The sequence below is a fragment of the Poromitra crassiceps genome, assembly GCF_964638095.1.
Source record: "Poromitra crassiceps genome assembly, chromosome: 19".
NCBI classification, from domain to species: domain Eukaryota; kingdom Metazoa; phylum Chordata; class Actinopteri; order Beryciformes; family Melamphaidae; genus Poromitra; species Poromitra crassiceps.
The window spans coordinates 24,633,957-24,658,106 of NC_139646.1; the positions used below are offsets into that span (position 1 = coordinate 24,633,957).

A 24,150-nucleotide genomic window follows, 5' to 3' on the forward strand; every position below is an offset into this window, starting at 1 on the left:
CCATTCAGTCTGCTTGAGATTGACAAGAGGAAGTGTTGTTGTTGTTACACTACAACACAAGACAAGGAGCTGTTGATCACTGATTGGGTCTTCCTCAGATTCCTGCCAGATGCTTTGTTTTCACATAACCATCTGGGCACAAGTCAGTTGGGAGACCGTTTGAAATAGCAGGCACTTTCAAAAAATACCTGGTAGCAGATGATTGGATGAACCATCTGCCTATCACATTTATCACAGGCTCGCTCTCGCTGGCCACACCAAAGCCCGCCCATAGCTGCCTCTGGACGCCGATTGGTGTGAACCACTGGTGATTTATTTGATTTGATTTGATTTAAGTTTATTTCAAATATGCAACAACAACAAACAATAAGTACAGATATAGCCTTAAGCCATTAAAATATATAAATATGAAAACTTGGACCAGGGACCTGGCCATGGAGGAAGGGGACATAAATTGGGATAATGTCTGTGAGAACATATTTCACTCATCAAAGAACCCCAACCATCAATTAATCCACTTTAAGCTGTGTCAGAGAGCCTACTATATACACCACTCGCAAGATTTCATATGAAACTGGTAGCCAGCCCTAATTGCCATTTGTGCTCTCTCAATACAGCTGGTACGTTTAAACACATGATATGGGAATGCCCAGAGGTCTATGACTTTTGGAAGAAAGTGACATCAATTCTATCTGATATGATTGACACGCCTATACCGCTCGAACCAATCTTTCTTTTACTCAATGATGATTCGCACATTGTATTGAGTGAGAGACAACGCAAGTTATGGCTCGCGGGGTTAACTGCAGCTAAAAAGCTGATAGTAGGCTACAGCATTGGTTAACGCCACACAAACTGTACATTAAGAAATGGTTGGGGTACTTTCAGGATGTGGTTATGCGGGTAAACAAGGCCAAGGATACCACTTTGCAAATGTGGAAGGAAGCTGCCTCTCTAATAACAGATCTATTGAGGAAATAGAATGCATCTGTACTACTGGTGTGACTACCGAGATCGGGGGGGGATGATAAGAATTCATACAATTTGTAAATTGTCTGATGGAGATTGTTGTTGACCTGCAATAAAACATAATTTATCACAAAAAATATAAATATGAAAGAAACACAAAGATCAAACCCAATTTTGTCAATACATATTTGAAAAGGAGTGGGAAGAAGTATACACTTATTTAATCCCACCCCTTTTCCTCTTTCTTCCTTTTACTAATTTCGAAACGACCTGTTCCCTTTATGGTCAGACTTATAATGAATAATAAAAATGAACTTAGTTAACAAAACATTTTTTATTAATTCCTTATTGGTATTTGCCACTTTGATGAACAAAACTGTAGGTTACCTTGTATAGTTAATCTAGCCATTTTATATACATATATACAACTACATACATACATATGCACATACTGTATATACATACATATATGTACATACATACATACATACACGTCACCACAGCAACACGATGACCTCCCCCAGACCAACAGGCCTACTATTTGCCAGCCATCTAGACTGCTCTTGTAAACAACTCATAGATATCAAACGCCTCTCCATCACTATACCTCTGAAAAAACCATTTGACTACATTTTATTTTAAACTGTTTTATGTTTGGACATTGCTTTAACTCCACAATCAGACCGTTCCATAATTTTACTCTGCAAATTGAAATACAAAAACTTTTCATGGTTGAATACTGCATCTTTTAAAATAAAAATGTCCCCTTAAATTGTAACCCCCATCTCGCTCATTGAACAATTTTTGAATATTTCATGGGAGTTTATTATTTTTGGCTTTATACATTATTTGTGCAGTTTGATACAGTACAATATCAGTAAATTTTAATAATTTTGACTGTAAGAAAAGTGTGAGAATGAGTATGGTCCAGATATCCAACCTTGTGAATAATGCGCAAGCTCTTTTCTGGAGGATAGTTAATGGGTATAATGAGCATTTGTAATTATTTCCCCAAACTTCAATGCAGTAGGTTAAATATGGTGAAACTAGTGAACAGTAGAGAATGTGGAGTGATTTGTGATCCAGGACCTGCTTTGCTTTGTTTATTACTGAAATGCTCCTTGCCAATTTGGTTTGAACATGTTTAATATGTGATTTCCAATTGATTCTTTCGCCAATCGTGACACCATTATTGATTGATTGATTGATTGACCAAGAAATTTTATTTCAGAAACTCTTTCAATATCCACCCCATCTATTTTTATTTGTACACATATATCCTTTTTACAATTTCCAAACAGCATTATTTTGGTCTTGGATAAGTTTAATGACAATTTGTTGTAATCAAAGCAACTTTTAAGTTTAATAATTCCCTTCATAATGTCCTCCAGCAATTGATTTAAATTATCCCCAGAACAGAAAATATTTGTATCATCAGCAAACAAAACTAATTTCAATAACTTGGACACTTTACATATGTCGTTGATATACATATGAACAATTTCGGCCCTAACACTGACCCCTGGGGGACACCACAAGCAATGTCCAAACACGATGAAGAGCAATCACCCAGTTTCACATACTGTTGTCTCTTATTTAAATAACTTTTAATTCAATCTAGCACCACTCCCCTGATGCCATACTTTTCCAATTTGTTAATTAATATATCATAGTTAATTGTGTCAAATGCTTTTTTAAATCAATAAATACTCCAATTGCATATTGTTTTTTGTCTATGGCATTTGTGATTTCCTCTATTGATTCTATTATTGCCAGTGATGTTGATCTGTTTGATCTGAACCCATAATGGCTGCGTTTCCCAAAAAAGAAGCTTCTTAAGGAGTTAAGAAGCTTCTTAAGGAGTTAAGAAGGCTCCAAAGAAGTGTTTCCCAAACGCCTTCTTAACAGCCTTCTTAACACATCGCTAAAGAAGGCTCTTAAGAAGCATCTTAACTGGAGCTATCCACCATCTCGATGTGAGAGGTCCTCTGCGGCCCACTAGATGGCACTCTGAGCCCACCAGTGGGCCACGACCCAGTGGTTGAGAAACACTGTTGTAGAATAACTAGGGGTGTCACGATACACTCAGTTCACGATACGATACGTATCACGATACTGGGTTCACGATAACGATACGATACGATACGATTTTAACAATTTTTTTTCTTAAACTTGAATAATGACAATATATGACTGGAAAAGTAGTATTTTATTTGAAATGCACAAATACAAAACATGCTGTTGTGGGAAATTGTTATTACAATAACAACTAGAAAAAACATGAGATTGGAGATAAGGCTTATCTTGAAATAGAATGAGTTACACCGTCACTTAGATTTACTTTGAACTAAAAGGTTTCTCAGCAGTATAAATTCTCATTATGCATCTTCAGTTTTTCTTCAAACTCAAACAACAAGACTTTTCTTAATCTATTTTTTATGCATCTTCAGTTTTTCCTGTCAAGTAAACAGTTTTGCCAGAAACTCAATTGAATGGTTTCTCTCCTGTATAACTTCTCATGTGTCTCTTCAGAGACTTGTTCAACTGAACTACTTTCCACACATTGAACTTCAACAAACAAAGACGTTTCTTAGTCTATTTAAATTTTTTTTTTTTTTTTTTTTTTTTTTTTTTTTTTTTGCGATATGAGATTTCATCTCAACGATGCATATCGTGACGTTTTACTATCGCGAAATTTCGTGGGACGATATATTGTGACACCCCTAAGAATAACCTAATCGTGGTCATGTTAAACAAGAACTTCTTCTATTAAACATTATTTATTTCAGACATGGACTGCAGTTCAAATTGCTTTATATACACAGCATACAACACAATTGCGAGAAACACTACAGAATTTAAGCGACCTTGGGTTCTGTGAAAGGTGCTATATAAATCCACAACATTCTTATTATAAAAGGAATCCATTCTGATTAGAGGAATATAGCCTACGGTAAAACATTTAAAACACAAGTAACCATACTGTACATAGAGGGGAGATTTTCAAGTGTTCCCCAATTTTAACACTAAAGGGTGCATGAAAGAAAGGAAAAAAGGAAAAAGGGAAAAACACAAGAGGAACAGTGGACACAAGTATCTCCTTTTGCCTGACGCGGCTGGATCTGCCAGTGTTTCGTCATTAAGAAGGTGTTAAGAATGCCCCAGACCCTTCTTACAAAACCTTCTTAACGAAAGATCATCTTAGCGCTAAGAAGTTTTTGGGAAAGGCAGCCTTCTTAACGAAAGATAATTTTAGGCTAAGAACCAATCAGGAAACGCGTTGGCTTCATTGGCTTCTTACGGGAACCTTAAGAAGGGTCAAAGAAGCTTCTTAGCGCTAAGAAGCTTTTGGGAAACGCATGCCTTCCTAACAAAAGATCATGTTAGGCTAAGAAGCAATTGGGAAACGCGTTTGCTTCTTAAGGGGGCCTTAAGAAGGGTTAAAGAAGCTTCTTAGCGCTAAGAAGCTTTTGGGAAACGCAGCCACTGAACTGGGATTTCTCTCCAACAATCCCTCAATTTTTTTTACCAGCTGTCCCAGGATCAGGAATTTTTTCTGCAAGATCGGGGCCAACGCTTACAAAGAATTTATTAAAGCTGTTGGCCACATCTTCTATATTATGATTCTCTTTGTCATCATCAATTAAATATTTTGGATAATTGTTAGCTGTGGTACTGTTTCTTATAATACTGTTTAATAACTTCCATATTCCTTAATATTGTTTTTATTTTCATCTAGTATTTTCTTATAATATTCTTTCTTATTTGACCTTATACTATGAGTTAACATATTTTTATATATTTTATATTTATTTTCCGCTTCTTTTGTTTTCAATTTTATAAATTCTCTATAAAAAAAATTTTTTTTTTTGTTTTTTTGCAGGCATTTTGTAATCCATGGGCAATTGGTAAATTTTCTTTTACTGCTCCACTCTTTTATTGGACATTCTTTATCATACAACGACCTAAACATTCCAAGGAAAGTGCTATAAGCACTATTTACAACACCATTTTGATAAATTACATCTCACTTCAGCGCCAGTAAGTCATTTGTAAATGAATTGCTGGATTCCTCTGACCTCATTTGTCTGTATTGTGTTTGCGTCTTTGGTCTATTTATCTTATAATTGCCATTGTATACCACAAAAACTGGCAAGTGGTCAGTGATATCGTTGATCAGTAACCCACTCACTGTCTTGTTCTCAATGTCATTAATGAATATATTGTCAATTAAGGTGGCAGAGTGGGATGTGATTCGGCTGGGTCTGGTGATTTTGGGGAATAGGCTCATACTGTACATTGTATCAATTAAATCATCTGTAGCTTTATGTTTACTGGGATTTAACAGGTCAATGTTGAAATCTCCACAGATAAAAACAACTTTGTTACTCTTCTTTGAAAACATACTTTCCATCCAGTCTGTGAAGGTTTAAATGCTTGCACCTGGTGTTCTACAGGTAATGATAAAGTTTTTACTCTTTTCCATGCAAATTTCAACTGTTAAGCAGTCAAGTAGGTTATCAACCACAGCTGTCATGTCCTCCAATACTTTAATTCTCAAGGTGTCATTCACATAAATCGCTACTCCTCCACCCCCCTTATTCTGTCTATTCAGGTTTCAGAAATTGCAATGATGTGGAATGGTTGTGAAAAGGTGTGTAAATAGTCCTTAATGGCTTTAAAGCTTTTATTCTTACTTCTGCTATTGAAATGGATAATGGATATCTATATCATGTTCCATATCTTGCAGATGGTGATCAGTGTATTCAGATGTTTTTAACTGTACATGGTCATATTCACTAATCAACTCAATTAAGTGGCTAGTGTCATCCGTGGATTGTTGAGTATTGTCAGTGTGTGTCATGGTCATGAATTCGGTCTTTTTTTTTACCTTACAGTCCAGTTTACACGTCGCTGTAGCTGGCCTGTAGCCTGGTGGTAGCTGGCCTGTAGCCTGGTGGTAGCTGGGCTGTAGCAGGGGCTGTAGCTGTGACCTGGTGGTAGCTGGGCTGTAGCCTGGTGGTAGCTGGGCTGCAGCCTGGTGGTAGCAGGGGCTGTAGCCTGGTGGTAGCAGGGGCTGTAGCTGTGACCTGGTGGTAGCTGGGCTGTAGCCTGGTGGTAGCTGGGCTGCAGCCTGGTGGTAGCAGGGGCTGTAGCCTGGTGGTAGCAGGGGCTGTAGCTGTGACCTGGTGGTAGCTGGGCTGTAGCCTGGTGGTAGCTGGGCTGTAGCCTGGTGGTAGCAGGGGCTGTAGAAGTGACTTGGTGGTAGCTGGGCTGTAGCCTGGTGGTAGCTGGGCTAGCCTGGTGGTAGCAGGGGATGTAGCTGTGACCTGGTGGTAGCTGGGCTGTAGCCTGGTGGTAGCAGGGGCTGTAGCTGTGACCTGGTGGTACTGTTGCTGGGCTGTAGCCTGGTGGTAGTAGCTGGGCCAGGAAGCTGGTAGCTATAGGCTGCTGCCACAGCAGAGGCAGTAGGCCGAGGTTTAGTGAATCCACCAGATATCAAACTTTACAAAGACCATCCAAAACATTTGTATTGTTTTTCCACTTAGCCTGTCAAACGATGTCCAGTAGCACACCAAATTGAATACTTTTAAGACTTAAAAGTGTAGAAACAAAGCTAAATTCCTGGAGTGCCAGGAGCCTCAGAGCAGAGCTCTCTCTCCTCAACCCCCTGTCTTCTTCTTCTTCTTCTTCTGTTTGGTTTTACGGCGGTTGGCATCCAAAATGTTGCATTACCGCCATCTACTGAACTAAACCTAAACTGATCTTAATTGAACTAAAATAAACAAAATAACCCCATATCCATATCCACCCAAAGTACTCCGATTCATAATTACTTTCCAGATGCAGACGCCTGAGTTTGCACAAATGCATCTCTCAGTATTTTATCTATCTCTGCTCCAGATACATCAACCACATCCAGAAATCTCTTTGCAGCGTCAACCACCATTTCACCAACCCCCTGTCCTCTGTCCATCTCTGCTCTATAGTGTACAGTAATAGTATTATATTATATAATCTGCTCTACTACAGAGGACAGTTCCAGAAAAAATGCAAGAGCGCTGTATAGCTGTGTCAATATACTGTTTTTCTAAGTTCTCACCAACACCTACCTCTTTGTGTGTTTTTGACATAAGTTATGTTGCTGTTGTTGTTGCTGTTGCTGTCATCCTCGCACATGGCCCATCCCCTAATCATGCTCGGGCATCGTTTTCAGAGAGAGAGAGAGAGAGAGAGAGAGAGAGAGAGAGAGAGAGAGAGAGAGAGAGAGAGAGAGAGAGAGAGAGAGAGAGAGAGAGAGAGAGAGAGAGAGAGAGAGAGAGAGAGAGAGAGAGAGAGAGAGAGAGAGAGAGAGAGAGAGAGAGAGAGAGAGAGAGAGAGAGAGAGAGAGAGAGAGAGAGAGAGAGAGAGAGAGAGAGAGAGAGAGAGAGAGAGAGAGAGAGAGAGAGGACAATTTGTTAGAGAGAGGGAGGTGAGGTGGGTGGCCACTGTCTGTGAATGGGAGGAACTTGGCTTCTTTACTTCCTCACGAGAACAGATAGGGACACATTTTTTGCTCGTGAAAAGTACATTATCTCTCCAAAATTTTCTGGATTTTTTTTTGAAAATTTCCTTTTATAGCCTATTTTCAATATATTTCCAACTTTACTGAACTGGAGCATGGATACAAGTCCTGATGGACCATGGGGTTACAGGAGATGAGGATTCTAATCTTTTTAGGTAACATTTTTTACTATACCTTTAATTTGCCAGCCCTATATGGTGAGCACAGGGAGGCCACTTTCATGTCAGAGTATATTATCTGATTTCAAATAAATTTGTGTTGTATTTTAAACCCCTGCTCCTGATGAGCAGTTGGCGCCTGCAGGGCTGCAGATGGCGTCGGTGTGTGAATGTGAGCATGAATGTAGACATACTGTAAACTTTACAATAGGCCTATGTCAAATGCTTTACAGTGTAAAGCATTTGAACGGTCGTCTGACTGGCAAAAAGTGCTCTAGTCTATAAATCCAGTCCATTTAGCATTTGGCCTGTATTCTTGTTTTGAATACCTTACTAAGAAAAGGTTTGATAGATAAAGAGAAGAAAGTGAATGAAAACTATTTAGACCTATTTCACATTGGTATTGCAAATATAATCTGATATTTTAATAGAAGCTCTTAGACGAATGTTTAACTTATTGAGAATTAAGAAAAAAAAAATTCAAAAGGAGCCTCAATGTGTTGTTAAGGATTTACAAGGAAAATGTTTTATTTGCATATAATATGACTATTCAAACAACTGCTGTAGCAGGAATGACTGGGGCTATGGTGCCTTATTTTCTCATCACATTTAATTAAATGTATGATTGTTATTGCTTTTTCCATCTTTACCAAAATCTTTCTGGTCTGACATTACATGAGATTTACAAGACAGTAAACATGTTATTTCCCCTTGAGCCAATCAGTAACAATATGTCACCTTCTTTTTGGTTGTAATAGGGTCATTTTGAATGCAGCAATGACATGCGTCATATCCCCAAGTTTTGTTTATTGCATCAGTGGTGTGGTGTCTGAGGTAGTCAAGTCAAGTCAAGTCAAGTCAAGTCAAGTTTATTTATATAGCCCTAATTCACAAGCATGTCTCAGAGGGCTTCACAGAAAATATGTCTAGCTAATTCTAGCTGACACAACAGTAGCAAATTACAGAATAAAGATAACATTTTGAACAATTGATAGAGAAATATAGAAAATATAGAAATGAAGGATGGAGCAGAATAGAGGTAGAGGTCTTCACGGGTCCAAAATGACGGACCTGGACCCTAGTGGACCCGGGAAATTTGTGTCTGTACTCGATTCGGCCCGTCTACACGACCGAACACATGATCATATCGATGCTTTCGCCTGGCGGAGATAACATCAATTCTGAATTCCTCTACCAAAAAAGTCCCAGAAACCATGTGCAGCATTGTAGGCCAAACCATTGAAACGATTATTTCCAACATGTAACTATTTATTTTCATAGGCCTACAAAAAATCAGTTTACAATGAGCATGAGAAACCCCTAGTTTGACCCCTCACAAGCTGCTTAACGCAGACTTAAAACGTCATGTATAATAATGATGAAATGGCATCTATAGCAGGACTTTAAAAAAAAAAGTCCCTTTAATGTCCTCGGTACGTTCCTCGAATGTCCCACAATGACATAGCACAGGGAAAAACAGAAAAAACAAGAAAGCAAGACTGTAAAAGCACCACAGGTGATTTTCTGCCATAATTTTCTCAAGCTTAATAAACTTCTTATGACGTTATATGATTTCTACCATTCATTGACAACATCCAGGTTGTACATCTCAATATAACATCACAGGTTTCTTGATTTGTGGCTTCTGACTTTGGCTGAAGTGCTCTAATGAAGAGAGAAATGTCATGAAAATTATCATATTAAGCTGTATCTGTCTTAAATTGATTCCATAGCTTCTCATTGACCTGCCTGTCCTCATTATTTTCACAGTAATGACCTCAGCTGTGACACAGGAAGTAAAGAAGAACCTGAAATGCACTGTGGGAGGAGCCATCACTCTACCTGACCCTATGAAGGGAATGGGATCACTTTTATATACTAAAAATAAACAAATGACTATTGCTATGGTGACTAGCTTGGGAATAATGGAGATATGGAAGGAAAGTTACAGGAACAGACTTCTCTGGGACAACAACACTGGGCTCTTTACAATCACAGGACTACAGACAAATGACTCAGGGATTTATACAATTGATCCTAAAGGAGGTGATTCTACATCATTTCAACTCTCTGTCTATGGTAAGTCACATTTCCTACTGCTGGCAAAAATAATCTGTGTCAATGACTCCATGATATGATGACGCTCTCCTGAGATGATGAGGGCGTCGTCAGTGAAGAATAGGATAGGAAATCCCCCATAGGGAATTCTTCAATCAGGAGTCATGACGATGGTGGTGGTCAGGGGAGGAGGTGGGGCAAAAACTGGTTCAGGATGATGATCAGCAACTGAGAATGACATATGGCACATACACAGCACATAGCAAACAGAGTACAAAACATGGACCCTGATATACTACACTGATTAGGTGATTGGGATCAGCTGGAGAGGAATGGTTTGGGCTGATTGGTTATTGCCACATGTGTGGCAAACTGTGAATGGGTGAGGAGACCGCATCAGAGAAAGGGGGCGAGCCCAACAATGAATGGGTTATACAACCTCAAAGAAAGGGGGCGTGCACTGTGATATGACGTGAACTGGGCGTTTAGCTGTTAAGTAGTCTTCATTATTGAAAATAGTCCAAGACATTATTTCTCTTCAGCACTATGAAAGTGCCATTTTGCACAGATCACTTCTTTTTTTATTGCACAGATCACTGTGCAATGCAGTAGAACTGTGGAAAGTACTGTCCTTTTGATGATGATTATCATGATACAGGTTGATGGTCTACCTGCCGGGCATTGCTGCCTGACGCACCTCCACCAGTGCCTTTTGTGCTGGTGTGCCCCTATGAACACCTCTGAGGGCCTATGCGGGTCATCAGCTGGGGACCACCAATCATGGATATTTCGCTCCTTTAACCCCAGTATATCTCATGGTGGCGGAGCGATGGCAGGGATCTCTCCCTGCCACGCCCTGCTGATGCCCTAGGTGTTGCGCGGCCCCCAACTCCTATGCTTCCTTCTTAGCCACAGCCAAAAACTGCCTTTCTCCGCCTCCTCGGCCAGCTCTCTTACGGCTTTCCGATGCCCCGATCCTGTGCATCCCATGTCGCGGAGTAGGCGAACAGTTGAGGAACCAACAAAGCAAAGATGATTACTATGCAGGGCCCGTAGTGCAGTGCCCATTCCCCTCATTCCCCTTCTCCCCATCCACCCCCCCCCCCCCCATGTGGGCCCCAGGTCCCCCAAGCACACTCTACTCCCCAAGTTTGAAGTTGATCCGACGAACGGTTCTCGAGAAGATACCTGAAGGACAGACATACATATAGACATACCGGTACATACATACATACATACATACAGTCAGTCCTGGAATTATTATTATTTTATCCTTGACAGGCGGTATATGCTTCTCCATGATAGCCTACTGTAGGCATTGCAAGGGTTTGGTTAGATTTTTATTAAATTGCACTACGTATTGTGAATTGATTCTGTAATTGTGTGTTTTTACCAGTTTATATTAAATCCTCTCTTTTTCATAAATGTACTTTGAACCAGTTTAAGTCACAGAAAACGTTCTCTTGGTTATCTTACCTCAGTTCATTCAAACCTCACTAGTGTCAGATCACTGCTAAATTGCAGATGCAATTGTTAGAAATTTGGTTAAAAGACACTACTCAGACTACAGTAGGGCTGTGCAATTAATGGAATTTTAATCTCAGTTACAATGTTGGCTTCCCACAATTATGAAAACAAGGTAATCAAGATAAAACGTTTTTTTTATATATTATTTATTTTAGGTTATTTATTAATCACAGTTTTCTACTTTTATTTTAATTTATTTCTTTGTTTTTCAGTTAAATTATATTTCAATTGAAAGAAAATCTGAATTAAAAAGAAGTTTCTTCTAGTTCAACAAATGTGTGATGTTGCCAAAGTCAATGAGTAATCCTCTTAAATAATCATGATCTCAATATCAGTCAAAATAATCATGATTATGATTTTTGCCATAATCGATCAGCCCTAACTCAGACTCTTTCTTGGTTCATCTTCCAGAACCTCATCGCCAGGGGTGGAAAGAGTACAGAAAGAATCTACTCAAGTAGAAGTACTTTTACTTGATGAAAGTAGAAGTAAAATTACTGGTTTAAAAATCTACTTGAGTAGAAGTAAAAAATAGCTAATTTAAAATGTACTCAGAGTAAAAGTTACTAAGTAACTTTTTTGGGGGGAGGGGGGGTATATAATCTCTTGCACGCAATAAAAAAGTATGGGAATATAAAGCTCAAACTAGGTTCTTTTTTCAAGTTCATCCTCAACTTCAACCAAATCCGATGGGGTTTCAGTTGGATTTAAGTCTGCACAAGTGTTTTCTAACTCATCCGTCTCCATCTCCTTTATGATTGAGCGACAACATTTCTCATTGCTGACTGTCTGTCTGTCTGATTGACTGCCTGTCTGTCTGTCTGTCTGTCTGACTGTCTGTCTGTCTGTCTGTCTGTCTGACTGTCTGTCTGTCTGTCTGTCTGTCTGTCTGTCTGTCTGTCTGTCTGACTGTCTGTCTGTCAGACTGTCTGGGCTCTATTCGCCCCCTGGCCTTAAATTTGCATTTATGGCTGGGCGCAGCGCTATTAGTGGGCATGGTCACGCGCATTCCCTAATTTTTCCTTGGCGCTAAATGCCAGAATGCATGGGTGCTAACCATTTAACCACGCCTTTTTAAGCATCGAATTATTCACAAGTGTTGGATTGGTGATCTCCAGTAGCCTAAACCAATCACATTCTTCCCTTCCCAGCTCCGATCCGCGGAGCGACTCCAGTCCGGTCAGAAAAGCCCTAGAAGCAAAAATCATGTAAGTCAGGAGGGGATGAGAAGATGCCTGGCAAAGATGTGAAAGAGAGAGTGAAAGAGAGCGAGAAAGAGTGAGAGAGAGACAGAGAGAGAGAGGGAGAGAGGGAGTGAGATAGAGAGGAGAGGGGGGAGAGAGTGAGATAGCGGCAGAGAGAGTGATTGAGAGTGAGAGGGAGTGAGAGAGTGCGAGTGAGAGAGAGAGAGAGAGAGAGAGAGAGAGAGAGAGAGAGAGGGGGAGAAGTCTGTATCAGACGAGCATGCAGACACAACTGAGAGTTGCTTTGGGAAGGCATGTCCACAAATTAGGGTAATACCGTTGGTGCATCCCTGGCGCACTGAATAAGGCCTGGTTTTGAAAAGCGTTAACCGCAAAATTAACACCCGTTGGGAGGTTCGCTTTAGCCTGGTATTTAAGGCCGAAACGCCCATTCTGGCCTATTCTGGCACTCTTCAGCGCAAAGCGCATTTCGGGGCTTAAAAACATGATGCTATCTTCCCGAGTCAGCGGTAGACAGGCGTAAAGCGTGTTTTTTTGCGTTTAAGGCCAGTTTAGCGCCTAAGGCCAGGGGGAGAATAGAGCCCTCTGTCTGTTTGACTGACTGACTGACTGACTGACTGTCTGTCTGTCTGTATGTCTGGCTGTCTGTCTGTCTGAAGCCGTTTTCCCACATGCGTACCGGAAAATTACCTGTAAGTCAATATCGGACATTTCCCTGAATTTCCCTTCACACCTTCACGCTCGCATGTGGGAATCTAGCAGCGAAATTGCCTGTATGTTGGGGGGCGGGGGGAGGGGGGAGCTTATTTGGGGGGTCGGCAAAACTCTGATGGTGAAATAAGTTCGCTTGTCACACAATAAATCACACTCGTTTGACTTAAGAGCAGCGTCAAGCCAGCGTAATAAACACAGCCGATTTCCCCCCTCCCCTCTCTGCTCGAGAGAGGCCAGTCCTTCTTCAGTCCTCCGCACTTCACAGCAGCCTGACACAGGACAGACACAGCGAGAATGGCAGCGGCTTGCAAGCTGCCCAACGCTTGTATGTATGTAGAGAAAGCAAATGCACGAAGCGAAATGTGGAAGTAGTTTGCTTTGATGTGCGCGAATGATTAGATGATGCACGCAGCACGCTGGAAGTGAACATTAAGCAACGTGTGTACACCTCGCCCATGATTGAAGGACCGGTGTCGCGGAAAATGACTGGACCCGTTTCTCACTTGTATCCGTTATCGCGCATACCGCTCTTCTGACTGGCTCGAAACTGGTGAAATGTCCGTGACGACGGGGTCGCGCTTATACCGGAACAACAACTTTCCCACATGAAGGCATTAGACCACGTTCCGGTCATTTAGCGGTACAAAGCGCATGTGGGAAAACGGCTAGACTGACTGACGTTCACCTCCTATAGATTGGATTGGACAGATTGGACAGTGTCGCGACCATGACGCTCTTAGCCCATGACAAAAAAGGGAAACACACGGTGGTAACGGTGTAAACAAAAGTAATTTATTTAGAATAATTCAAGTTTTAAAGATAAATAAACCAAAAATAACAATAGGATGTGTAAGTCAGTTGATCAGTGGTGTAAGTGAGTGAATGCGTGAGAAGTTATGTATGTGGTGTTGTAAATAGAAGGTTCAAAAGAATAACCAAACGGCCAAGCCAACAAAGGTCTGCTATCGAGCAGGGGAAAGCCTCCACTGACTGAGGAGCAGTCAGATGGTTAAGAGGCCTCTGGTGCAGTGATCAGGTGCACCCAGTAGTTGCCCTGATTGCTCCTCCTGTCAGGACCTGAGGGAAGACACACAGGGGGAGACAGACACAGGACCTGAGGGAAGACACACAGGGGGAGACAGACACAGGACCTGAGGGAAGACACACAGGGGGAGACAGACACAGGACCTGAGGGAAGACACACAGGGGGAGACAGACAAACATACAACACAGGCCCAGACAGCACATAGAGGGCCGTCACAGACAGTTTCTGGTCCGCAGTTCATAGAAAACTTGGGGAAACTTTGGATTTATTTTACTTTGTAACTGAAGCTATTTAAAATGTAAGAAAGTACTTTACTTCAAACAAACTTTACTACTGATTTTAAAACTTACTCTAAAAACTACAAGTACACAAAAAACGACTCAATTACAGTAGCCTAATGAGAATAAACAGAGTTACTGTCCACCTCTGCTCAGTGCCGTATGTGCACTGGATGGCGATACACTAGGAAAAAGTCAGTACCTACACAAATCGAGTTTATAAATTGCAGATGTGTAGTGGGAAGAAAAACATCAAGTTGTTCGGGACCTTGGTGTTCCAAAAAGAACAGATAAAGAACAGAAAATATTCATAAAATGACTCTTCAGCTCTTGCAGTAAATCCAAGTCTCCTGAAGCGTACGATCACACAGGGATCAGAGCTGTAATTTTACAGAGATTTTCTTCTTTTTCTGCTCTTTTTGGAACTCTAAAGATCTGTGCTTTAACGCCTTCAGGTTTTTTTAGAGAACACTGATACAAAGTTGTGCTTGGAAACTCCAGGGTTGGGTTATGAACTAAAACTTCACCAGAGTTTCTACTGGCATGGGAGTGAGTAGATAATGACTTGACTGAACATTAATTTTTGGGTGAACTATTTTAACTCTTTGTTTTGAATGTGAATGAAATCCCTCCAGAAGCTGCACCGTGGCCTGGTGTGAACAGATCCAGAGTGAGCGCTGACAGCTGCACCTTGGTGTGTTCTGTGGAGAAGCCTCATGAGACCACTCTGTCCTGGATCAAAGGAGAGGAGACACTGAACCAGACCAGCACTGCTCCCTCTCTGTCTCTCACTGTAGACAAGCAAGACATCAACTCCTCTTATAGCTGTGTGGCTGCCAACCCTGCTGATGACCAAAAGACTCTTCCAGTCAACGTCAAGGCATTATGCAGTGAGGACAACAATACAGACCAGACAGGTAATAAAGCAAATCACATCACTGCTTTTTAACTAAACTCTTATATTCACAAAGCTTATGGCATAATGTTTCAGTGTATTTAGCTGATGTTCATTGTAAATCTTTTTGACAGGTGAGAATAACCGAAAATACTGGTTATTCCCAATGCTGGTGGTTGTGGTTCCAAGTGTCATTGCCATTTTCATCACTGGAATATATCTTGAGAGAAAGAAGAGAAAGAGGGACAGACAATCACAAGGCATGTATTTATATATTTACTGGTGTAATTGTTCTACAAAATATTCAAGGACCAATTGTCAATTCATTTTGATAGAAAAGGCAGTTACAGGGATTCGATTAGCCCAAGATGCACCAGTGCTAACTTTGCAGAAAGGTTTGTCATGGGTCAAGGATGAAGTGATGAACTTTCCATGCCCACTGGCCAAAAGGAGGCGTGGCAATAGAGGTAGCCAATCATAAAAAGGCACCTGAGTTCCAAACGGATTCAGATAACACCACACGGTATGCACTCTAACAAGTGCCCTCTAGTTGTGTACATGTATGTGTATGTGTATGTGTATGTGTATGTGTAAGTCATAGTGTGGAGAAAGCATCAGACAACAGAACTTGACACTTCCCCCAGGCTGAGTTCTGCCTCACTGCTTGATCTTGGGCAGGGCTGGACTGGGACAAAAAAATTCGGCTTTGGCATTTTGGCCCCCAGACCGGCCCACCACAATCAACCACACGACACCACCCATCTTCGCGCTCCAGCCAACCGTGCCACTACCTAAGAACACTAAATCTACCTGTTTTATGGGCCGATCAGACAATTATTTCCCCCTTTTTTCTTTCTTTTTTGCCTGACCGGCCCACAGGGCATGTCGGCCGACTGGGCAAATGCCCTTTATGCCAGATGGCCAGTCCAGCCCTGGATCTGGGGAGAGTTGTTACTTCCCACATCAGATAAGTGTTCACATGACCTCAAACAGCTCACAAAAAGCTGACGGAAACACAGAATTTCCTGTTTTTGCAGTCCAGATTAAATAAAGCACTTATCATGGTGGAAAGCACCGACCGCACCCCCCCTTCCTTCCCCACATATACATGTGTTAATCTATTTTTTCAGTTAACCATTTACTGCACTCTAAACCTGCTGATTAAAGATAACATGAAGAGTTGGAATGTATGGCATGTAATTAGCGTTGTGCTAACAGGAGTGGTGTGTGAGTGTAACTTGCTGCACTAACATTTACTGTTTTTTATCTTATATAGAAGTGCCAGACGTTCTCTATACTGACGTGCGTATCTCTGATGTGAGGAACAGACAGGTATTCTGCACACAAACACACCTTAGGCAATAGTTAATTATTATGATTTGTCTCCCTAACCCACAGCTGTCATTAACCATGTTTGCTGAGTTGATCCTATCCTAAAGTAGCCTAAATAGATGTCAACTGTTTGCCTGCCTGGCCATGTTCTGGTAGCCTGGTAAACCATCTGGTCACGTGAACTCACCTTTGTGTTTTGTTCTGTGAGACCGGCTTGCCTCTGCCCTGGGGCGGGCATTTTCAGAATTCACAACGCAGACGGGCCAATCAGGGACCTGCCTCGTAGTTGACTTCGTAACCGGCCAATCAGGAACGCCACCGGCAAAACAGTAGTGGCTGCCTCCGTGGCTCTCCGGCTCGAGCAGTAAGGTCAACGTTCGTCAAGTTTACAGTACACAGCCATAAGTGCAGTTATTGCAGAAATCAACTCAATAACAACAATTAAACAAGAACAAGAGTATGCAACAGTGGAGTTTCTCGGCGGAAAATACGTTTTGCGAGTGGATTTGGTTTTGACTGGATTTAACCCTGATTGGCTGAACGACCGGCTACGTCCACCCACTGAAATGACTGTGCACAGCTCGGAGTCCAGACGGATCCACAGAACTAAACAGAATGTGAGTTCACAGATCCAGATGGTTTAGCAGGCTGACGTTCTGGTCTGCAGGATCTGTGTTCATTGTTCATATTTCACAAGGCCTTGTTGACCCCTTGTCGCAGCAGCGGTGTATTGTTCGGCGCTGGTGAGAAATAATTCATAATGATGGTTATGTATTGTTTGCAACCCTAGTTATATGATCACCAGTGGAGCCTAATGGCCAGACACCTGCGGCTCCCAGGTCGCTGACACTGACCAGAATGAGCTGCTGACGTTGGAGCGGCCATTTTATGCACTCTGGCCAGCAAGCGGCCTCATTGGCTGACGTGCATACAGAATTCACTGTGTAATCCTCTTCCTTGGAACTGAAAAGGCAATAGTGGCCACTATACTGCACTGGTGATCATATAACTAGGGTTACAATACATAACCATTGTTACATCTCCTAAAGGAAATCGCATACCCCCCCCCCCCCCCCCCCCCCCCACTCGTCTCTCTTCTTTTCTCCTATTATTGACTCATGCCTTTCCTCCCTGCTTCTGCTTCCTGCTTTCCTTCAGGCAGGAAATGTACCAGACTCCTCTCCAGCTGTAGACCGCTTAACGTCAGTCTATGACACACTGAAGGTCCATCGTATGGTGCTGCCGCTGACTGATACAGACACTGTTAATGTTTGAGAGCAAATGTGGTAACCCTTTCAAATTACATTCTACAGTAAATGCATTTATGCTGTATACGTTTTTCTTATTTTCTGTTTTTAATAGATTTTGGTGGTCAAAGGTCAAAGTTCAAGGTCACGGTGACCTCACGACCACCATTTTCTTACTCGTTAACATGATATCTCAGGAATGCCTTTATGATCTCATGATAGCCTGTTTCCTGCTCGTTAACATCATCTCCCAGGAGGGAAGTTCTTCAAATTAGGCTCAAACATCTACTTAGAGACTCAAGGATGAACTGGTTAGATTTTGGTGGACAAAGGTCAAAGTTCAAGGTCACTGTGGCCGCATCCATCAAGGAAGGGGGTGGAACTAGATAAAAGGGACCATTAGCTAGGCATAGGAAGGTTGTAGAGAGTTGGGATTCAAGGGGTGGCTAGGGGGAGTGACTAGGGAGTGTGGGTGGTGGTAGGGGGTGTGGTGAGGGAAAGGGGTGGGGTTAGGAAAAAGGGGCCATAGCTATTGATAGATCCTAGAGGGTCGGGGGTTCGAGGGGTAGCTAGAGAGTGGCTACGGAGATGTGGGTGGTGGGGTCAAGGAAGGGGGTCGGGGCTGGGGAAAAGGGGCTGTACATATGGATAGGAAGATCGTAGAGAGTTGGGATTGGAGGAATGGGTTGGGGGAATGTCTAGGGGGTTGTGGGTGGTGGGAGGCTGCATGATCAAAGGCTACGGAAATGGCCGTAGCTAGGCTGATGAAGGTCGTAGAGAGTCAGGGTTGGAGGGGTGGGTGGAGGGAGTGAATAGGGGGCTGTGGGTGGTGGGAAGGACTATGGTGAGGGAAGGTGGTGGGGCTAGGGGAAAGGGGTCGTAGCTAGGGATATGAAGGTCTTAGCCCTTGTTCACACAGGACGCCGAACGTGAGCAGAACTGAAGCTTGAGGCAGGCACAAGCTGATTTGACGCCTAACCGTTCACACAAGAAACCTTCTCTTTTCCTCTCAGCGCCTCCTCTGCGCACCTTGAACCCGCCCACAACTCCCATGCCCATGACTTCATGCCTGGCAGCTTCAAGCTTCATGCATCACGGTTGGAAAATAGGACTGAATCCTGAACGATCGCTCCAGTGCGGCTTCAGCGTGGCTTTGCCGTTGCTTCGGCGTGGCACTTGATGGCAGAGGCATACAATCCCGATGCAGTATTTGTACCGTAGTTCATTTTTGAGTGAAATGTTATAGAATTTCATACCGAGGCAGCACTTACAAAAGTAATGAATGACCACAGAGTGAGCGCAGATAATCAAAACATCTCAATACCATCGACCACAAAATTCTTCTAAACAGACTAAATAGCATTGGACTCTCTGGAACCATACTAAACTGGTTTAACACCTACCTTACTGACATAAGCTACTGTGTTAGTCTTGGTGACTTTATGTCCGACTGCTTGATTTTGTTTTTGGTGTTCCCCAGGGCTCAATCCTTGGCCCGATTTTGTTCTGGATTATATGCTTCCTATTAGAGAAATTATTTGTTCCCATGGTCTTAATTTTCATCGTTATGCTGATGACAACTTATATTTATCTGTGGCACCAGACGATAAGGCCTTAAATCCCTTGATAAATTGCCTCTAGCATTGCACAGTGGACGAGTGATAACTTCCTCAAATTAAATGAAGACAAAACAGAAGTCCTTATAATTGGTTCAGACGCACAGAGAGAATTTATTTTAGCAGGCTTTGTAACTCTGGCTCCACAGATCAAGCCACATGTAAAAAACCTGGGTGTCATCCTCTACTACTCTGAACTGAATTTTAAAACTCACATCAGCAACGTCACCTTTAGGGCCAAGCCCGGCCCATGTCCGAGACAATCAAGCCCTAGCCCTAATTGTTTATTTAAAAGCCAGGCCCTATCCAGCCATTGGGTCTCAGGTCCCGTCGGGTTCAGGTTGGGTAGCAGACCGCTAGTGTGTATCTGTGACAGAGCAGCAGACCTTCAGGAGGCGAGAGGGTGTGTGTCTCTGGTCTGCCTGGCAGCTACTGAGTTTGGAACATGCTTCCCCAACAAGCAGCTCAAAACACATTTTTATGTCCTTGCTTTTCAATAATTCACCATATTTAATAATGACTTTATATTGTTGTAATGTCTTTTTATTTAATTTTTTATTGCTCTTGTTTTAACGTTGCCCTTGTTTTGATGTTTGCTCTTGTTTTAATGTTTTGTATGTAAAGTACTTTGAGCTGCATTTATGAAAGGAACTATGCTAATAAAGTTTATTATTATTATTATATTACACCCTGCACTGTGCGACACATTGTGATTTCTCCTGTGCTTAAATTTGGCCATCTGCTGTGTAACCCTGTGAACAGGGCTATTCACTTACAGGTGTAGCAGCTGGCTTGAATGTAAATAACCGGTTGATATATTTGCTAAAGGGAGGAGGAACAGGCACACCAGGTGCATGTTGGCCTTTTGTTACCCCTTTCATGGATGAAATGTTGTGGGAAAGAGCAGAGTCATTGTCTGCACATCCAACCTATCTTTAGTCCAGGTCCTGGATACAAAAAACAATTTGTCGAAAAAAGAAGTATAGAAGATCCACACACCAGAATAGCTTCTTCATCAGGCAAAGGTGTGTATATATATACAGTATGAGAATAGCAAAACTTGCCCAGCACCACTGCTGCAAATTCACAAGTATGGACAACAAGTCTTTTTCGCCTCAGAAAGGGCAAAGACAGGAGTGAAGTGCAGTCTAGTGAACACTTGTCTAGTTTCTGATCTGCTTTCAGCTGCATCTGAAAGCTATAAACGGAAGCGTTAAACTTGGAGTTGGCCTACATTGTCTCACGTATCAGTTAGTTCCTTGATTAATAACAGGAAGTTGCATTGCTGTCTTTGTATTGTAATATAGCAGCTCTAAAATATACAGAGTGGAGGTGCAGACTAATGAAAATTCACAATAACATAAAGAAAGAAAGTCGCACACTCAAATTCTCCTCTGCTGTGTTTTAATAGCTACACCAACATGTTTCAGCGAATATGCCTTCCTCAGGGTATAGTGCAACATGAGTAGGTGTGACCCTTTTTATAGGGCAAACCAGGGTAGGAAATTAACTTTTTTAAACAAGGGCTATTTTTGTCCCTGTGAAATATATTTTGCAGGCATTTTGGATCATTTCCAGGGCAATTTGATCAAATGTTGAGAAATACTTTAGTTATACCTATGTAGCAACCTGTCTAAGCATATTTTATTTCTAAAAGTTCATAAACAATCACAGTTAACTATCCTCATTTCCTCTCTCAACAACACTGTTGATTGACTGGCATGTTATTAATGTACTTGGCAAAAACACGAGTGAACTACAAGGACCAGTTTACAGGACCAGTTTAACTGGGCTCATTATGCCTTCAGTCTTCATGAAAGCTGAAGGAATTAATGTTTGTGACAGATCTGCCACCAGCGATTTCCCTCTCACAATCTACCAGCTGAGGTTAAAACATACGTAAATGTACAAAATATACCCACAAAATAAACTGGCCCGGTTAATGTACTGTGTTTGTATATGGAACCGATGGTGTATGTAATCACAGTTAAAGATCCTAATTTCCTCTCTCAACAACACTGTTGATTGTCCAGCATGTTATGAATGTACTTGGCAAAAACATGAGTGAACTAGCTGGTCAGCTAGCTTGTGCTGCCTGTCACTGAGCTAAATAACGCTAGTAGGAGGAGGAGGGGCGGGGGTTGTACCTAGCTGGCCATTTTCGAGTCACGCTTTGCAAATGCAGAATAATGTTAAAATACAGAAAGTATTAAACTCTTTATTTTATGGGGGCATTTAAAAGCCCCCGTCACCCCACTTCCAAGGGCAATTCTAGTTTAATTTCACAATTAAAATACACAATCATTAATAAATTGAATACGGTAACAATCAAGGCACCTATTTAGGCAACGAATATGGCCTAATTGTCTCAGAATTTACACAGCAATCCGATAATTATTCAGAGGAACGACCTATGGTCATAATGCTTATTTAAACCATTAGGGGAAAGTGTATTTAGTTCATACATCCACTACGCTTCTCTTTGTAACAGGCTGCGTTCCAGATCTCCTCCTCTCCTAGAAAGACTGACTTTTTCATTCCCTGTAGAGCGAAGTGATGAAATAGACTGATTTGCTTCCATCAAGTGGACTGCAATAGGAGAGGTTTCTTCTTTAAGTCTAATGGCACTGTGATGCTCTGCAATTCTTTGTTTAAGTTGAAGTTTGGTTTGGCCCACATATCCTTTTCCACAGGAGCAAACCAATAGTTATACAGTATCACTCCCTTTGTAGTACATGAAGTGACTCCTTTCACAGGTATCATCTTGCCTAAATGGAAAGATGTGTGAGTAGGTGTGGCCTATAAAAAGGTCACAACTACTCATGTTGATGAAGGCATATTCACCTAAACAGGTTGGTGTAGCTCTTAAACACAGCAGAGGAGAATTTTAGCGTGTGACTTTCTTTATGTTAATATAGCAGGTCTAACCAACACACACACACACACACACACACACACACACACACACACACACACACACACACACACACACACACACACACACACACACACACACACACACAAAACAAATATGCACTATGCATAAACGGAACGCACACAACCTCTCTCTCAACTCTAAATGGCTAGAAGCTGACACGTCAGCATATGTTTGTTCTTGGGTAATACTATCTATGTATCTAAGCAGCAACTACCACTAAAGCGGTTATATGAGGTGAGCACAGCTTGGATTTCATGACGCCAAACAAACTGTGCTGATTGACATGAGATGTGCAGTCACCCTTAGTCACGCTGGAAAGTGTGATCATTTAACCAGATGCAATTTCAGGTTTCTATCCTTTGAAGCCATGAGTCCCAAAGTATTTTTCCATATTTAATGGCAAATTACCTGCTATAACTAATGCGTACCACGGAGGCTCGGTCCTTCGCACGGGGGGGTCACTTTACGAGTGGCAGGTTGACAGAGCTAAATCTACATAGTCGCCCAATGTTTGGCCCAGAGGACTTGAATAACACGTGGAAACACGACCAACACATCTTTTGTCTTCTTTGATAGTTTTCTACCCCCCCCCCCCCACACACACACACACACACCTGACCTCCATGTCAAATTTCACCCCCCTGGTAACCTGCATTTTGAAAGCCACCCCCCAATTGGCATGGAAACACACACACACACACACACATACACACACACACACACACACACACACACACACACACACACACACACACACACACACACACACACACACACACACACACACACACACACACACACAGACAATCTAGCCACATTTTGTCCAGTGAATTTGCTCTGATGCCCTCAGGCCGGCGCTAGAACTAACCGGTACTCCAAGTCTTTCTTCCCTTCAGCTGTCAGGCTGTTAAACACAGACAATAGTCATTTTAAATGAATGCCTTCACTTATACAGTGTGAGCGCACAACAGGCTGTACGTATCCTGTCTGTGACGAACAGGTTAGGCTTGTTCATACATATATAGATATATATATTTTATTTCTTATACATGTTCTCATGTCTTTACATATAGAAATACTTTTTATTTCTTGTTCATGTTTATATGAGGCTGATCTGTTATCTCTGACATTATTTGTTTGTTTATGTTATGTCATGCTGTTACATTACGTCCTGTCATGTCTGAAGTTTGTAGCTCACTGTGAGCTTTTGAAGGTGTTGGGTAGGCTGTGAAACTGAATTGCCCTTCTGGGATAAATAAAGTTGTCTGAATCTGAATCTGAATCTGAACACCTCCATGCCAAATTTCAGCCTCCCAGGGAAACCTGTGCCCGCTAAAAGGTGGTGACCGACCGACTGACCAACCTAAATGGTTTAAAGGGGTAATATTAAGATTTTATACAGTATAATTATGACTTAAAACTTTAGAAACCCTTCCTCGTCCCATGTGAATCCAGGATGGCTGCTCCTGAAGTTCTTGTTTAGTGAAATGCTGCCCTCTGCTGTTTAAGGGAGAAAGTCCTTACATTACATTTCTACTCGGACAGATCAGGTATTATGGGGCAGAAGGTAGTGCCAGCAGAAATAGAAGAATATTTTTTACGC

The 24,150-nt window shown here is 41.9% G+C and overlaps 1 protein-coding gene across 3 annotated transcripts in view; it reads left to right on the top strand.

Annotated features, from left to right (window-relative positions):
- The first annotated feature begins 7,547 nt into the window (after positions 1 to 7,547).
- The window catches only part of LOC310794155 (CD48 antigen-like), a 46,571-nt gene continuing 29,968 nt past the window's right edge, over positions 7,548 to 24,150 (top strand). The window contains exons 1-7 of one of the 3 annotated variants that reach the window (XM_083656064.1): positions 7,548 to 7,689; positions 9,463 to 9,771; positions 15,155 to 15,436; positions 15,549 to 15,674; positions 16,691 to 16,746; positions 17,905 to 18,032; positions 19,007 to 20,837. In XM_083656064.1, the coding sequence (XP_083512190.1) occupies positions 7,653 to 7,689; positions 9,463 to 9,771; positions 15,155 to 15,436; positions 15,549 to 15,674; positions 16,691 to 16,746; positions 17,905 to 18,021 (927 nt within the window). In that variant the 5' untranslated portion in view covers positions 7,548 to 7,652 and the 3' untranslated portion in view covers positions 18,022 to 18,032; positions 19,007 to 20,837. Of the gene's footprint in view, positions 7,690 to 9,462; positions 9,772 to 15,154; positions 15,437 to 15,548; positions 15,675 to 16,690; positions 16,747 to 17,904; positions 18,033 to 19,006; positions 20,838 to 24,150 lie in introns of those variants that run through there. The other 2 variants (XM_083656063.1, XM_083656065.1) reach the window with 2 other exon arrangements.